Source organism: Lathyrus oleraceus, chromosome 5 (assembly GCF_024323335.1).
Source record: "Lathyrus oleraceus cultivar Zhongwan6 chromosome 5, CAAS_Psat_ZW6_1.0, whole genome shotgun sequence".
Classification (NCBI taxonomy): Eukaryota; Viridiplantae; Streptophyta; class Magnoliopsida; order Fabales; family Fabaceae; genus Lathyrus; species Lathyrus oleraceus.
Window position 1 is genome coordinate 278,529,828 of NC_066583.1, and position 2,189 is coordinate 278,532,016.

Sequence of the window (2,189 nt, forward strand, 5' to 3'; positions counted from 1 at the left end):
ATACTTAAGTTTTCATTTTCTTTTCATTTGTGTTTAGAAATGTTGTATGTAAGAACTTGTGTTGTTGTATTTCTTTTGCTCATCATGAGATAAACATCTTTATGTTGAGCAAAGTGAAGTTTAATGAAAAATAGTATTTTGTGTTTAATGATTTGGTTTGAAGTGATGCATTTTATTATGTGAAATAATGTTATACATTTGTTTCTTTGTTTGATCACTTTAGAAATATGTAAAAGTTGGTCAAGGATTGGGAGATTCATTAACTAACAAAATTCATAAGTAAATATAGTTGAAAATAGTAGGATATACATATTCACTAGATTAATCACTTTAGAGATAAAAGACTACAACCATACGAAAAAGTACTTAGAAATGGAATGCACCTATAATGGTAACATTGTAGATCTACTCCACTTCACCGTATCAAAAGCACGCACCACCGCACCCGACAACTTTATTTCTCTCATTCATCTTTTATTCCTAATTCCAGCACGATACATAAATGATTATGAATTTTCAAACATAAAAAATAATAGTTTCAATAATCCAAAAATACGTTAATATTTATAACTCAATTTATTTACTTTAAATTTGTCGACCTAAATAAAATATTAAAAAAAAATCCCTAAAGATTCATGTAAAAGTAAAACAAAATTAAGAGAATAAAAAATCAATATGATTTTAATTCTAAGGGTCAATTACAAATAATTTTAAATTAAAAAAACCATAAAATAGGGATACAATTATTTTTTGTTGGGCCTAGCAGTGTTTTAATTTTAAAAAAAATCATAGGCAGCGCATGAGGAGGGAGGGAGCAAATAAGCATACCATATATAACGCGAGTGAACAAGTGAATGAATTAGACTCATTATCTGTAATAATGGCGGCGGCGGCGGTGGAAGAAATATGTTCATGTTTACCAGAGGAATTATTGGAGTGCGCCTTCAAATACCTCCACAGCGACAACTACAGTTTCATGTCACTCTCCCTCGTCTCCAAACAGTTTCTGTACATCACAAACCGTATACGATTCTTCGCCACAATCACGGATGAAACCATTCCTTTCCTTCCTCGCCTCTTCCACTGCTTCTCTAACCTCACCTCACTCAACCTCACTATCGTACCCAAAACCGTAGAAGAAGTGAACGCTCTTCTAACCCTAATCTCCACTTTCCCTTTAGACATCAAATCACTCAGTCTATGCCCCACACGCATATTCAGACCCATTTAGATTCCTGCAAATGGCTTGATAGCTTTGTCCAAAACTATGAAAAATATGACATGCCTCACTTTTTACCAAATGGGTCATTTCGACAAGAAGAATTTATTCTTGATCGCTGATTGTTTTTCTTTACTCCAAGAACTCAATCTCTGTAATCCCTGGCTTACTAGTGACACATATTTTATGGTAGATCATAAGGATCCATTATTAGCACTTCCCAATCTCCGCAAGATTAACCTATCTAGTAATTACATCGGTGACCCGGACCAATTTGCTAACTTTCTCCGCCATAACTGCGCGCTTCTTCAAGAGATCACGCTGAGTTTGGGGAATTTGGGAAATATGACTGTACTAGTCCTCTAATATATTTATAGTTTTTTTTACATAAATAATATATTTATAGTTGAATTACAATTTTCTTATCAATTTGGTTGTTCTTGCAAAGTTTTTATTTTGTATGTATATATATATATATATATATATATATATATATATATATATATATATATATATATATGTATATATATATATATATATATATATATATATATATATATATATATATATATATATATATATATATATATATATATATATATATATATATATATATATATATATATATATATATATATATATATATATATATATATATATATATATATATTCTCCCATATATTTTCACTACATAAATTCTGATATAAACATCATAGAGACACAATAATGAAACAGATATTAAGGAGTAATGTATAAACAGAACGAATGAATTGAGAGAAACAAGTTACTTCGTAACAATAGCTGCAACAACATTCAAAGTCCAATGTACTTGATAGAAACAAGTTACTTCGTAACAATAGCTGCAACATCTAGACTTTGCATGATATTGCAATTTTGTTCTTGTTTCATTTCGACAAGGAGTTGTTCTTGATCGCTGATTGTTTTCCTTTACTAGAAGAACTAAATCTCA

General features: G+C 29.7%; 1 protein-coding gene across 1 annotated transcript; it reads left to right on the plus strand.

Moving 5' to 3' along the window:
* Positions 1-880: 880 nt before the first annotated feature.
* Positions 881-1,231, plus strand: LOC127080195 (uncharacterized). Its single transcript, XM_051020524.1, has one exon. The coding sequence runs from the start codon at positions 881-883 to the stop codon at positions 1,229-1,231; it is 351 nt and encodes a 116-aa protein (XP_050876481.1).
* The last annotated feature ends 958 nt before the right edge of the window (positions 1,232-2,189 follow it).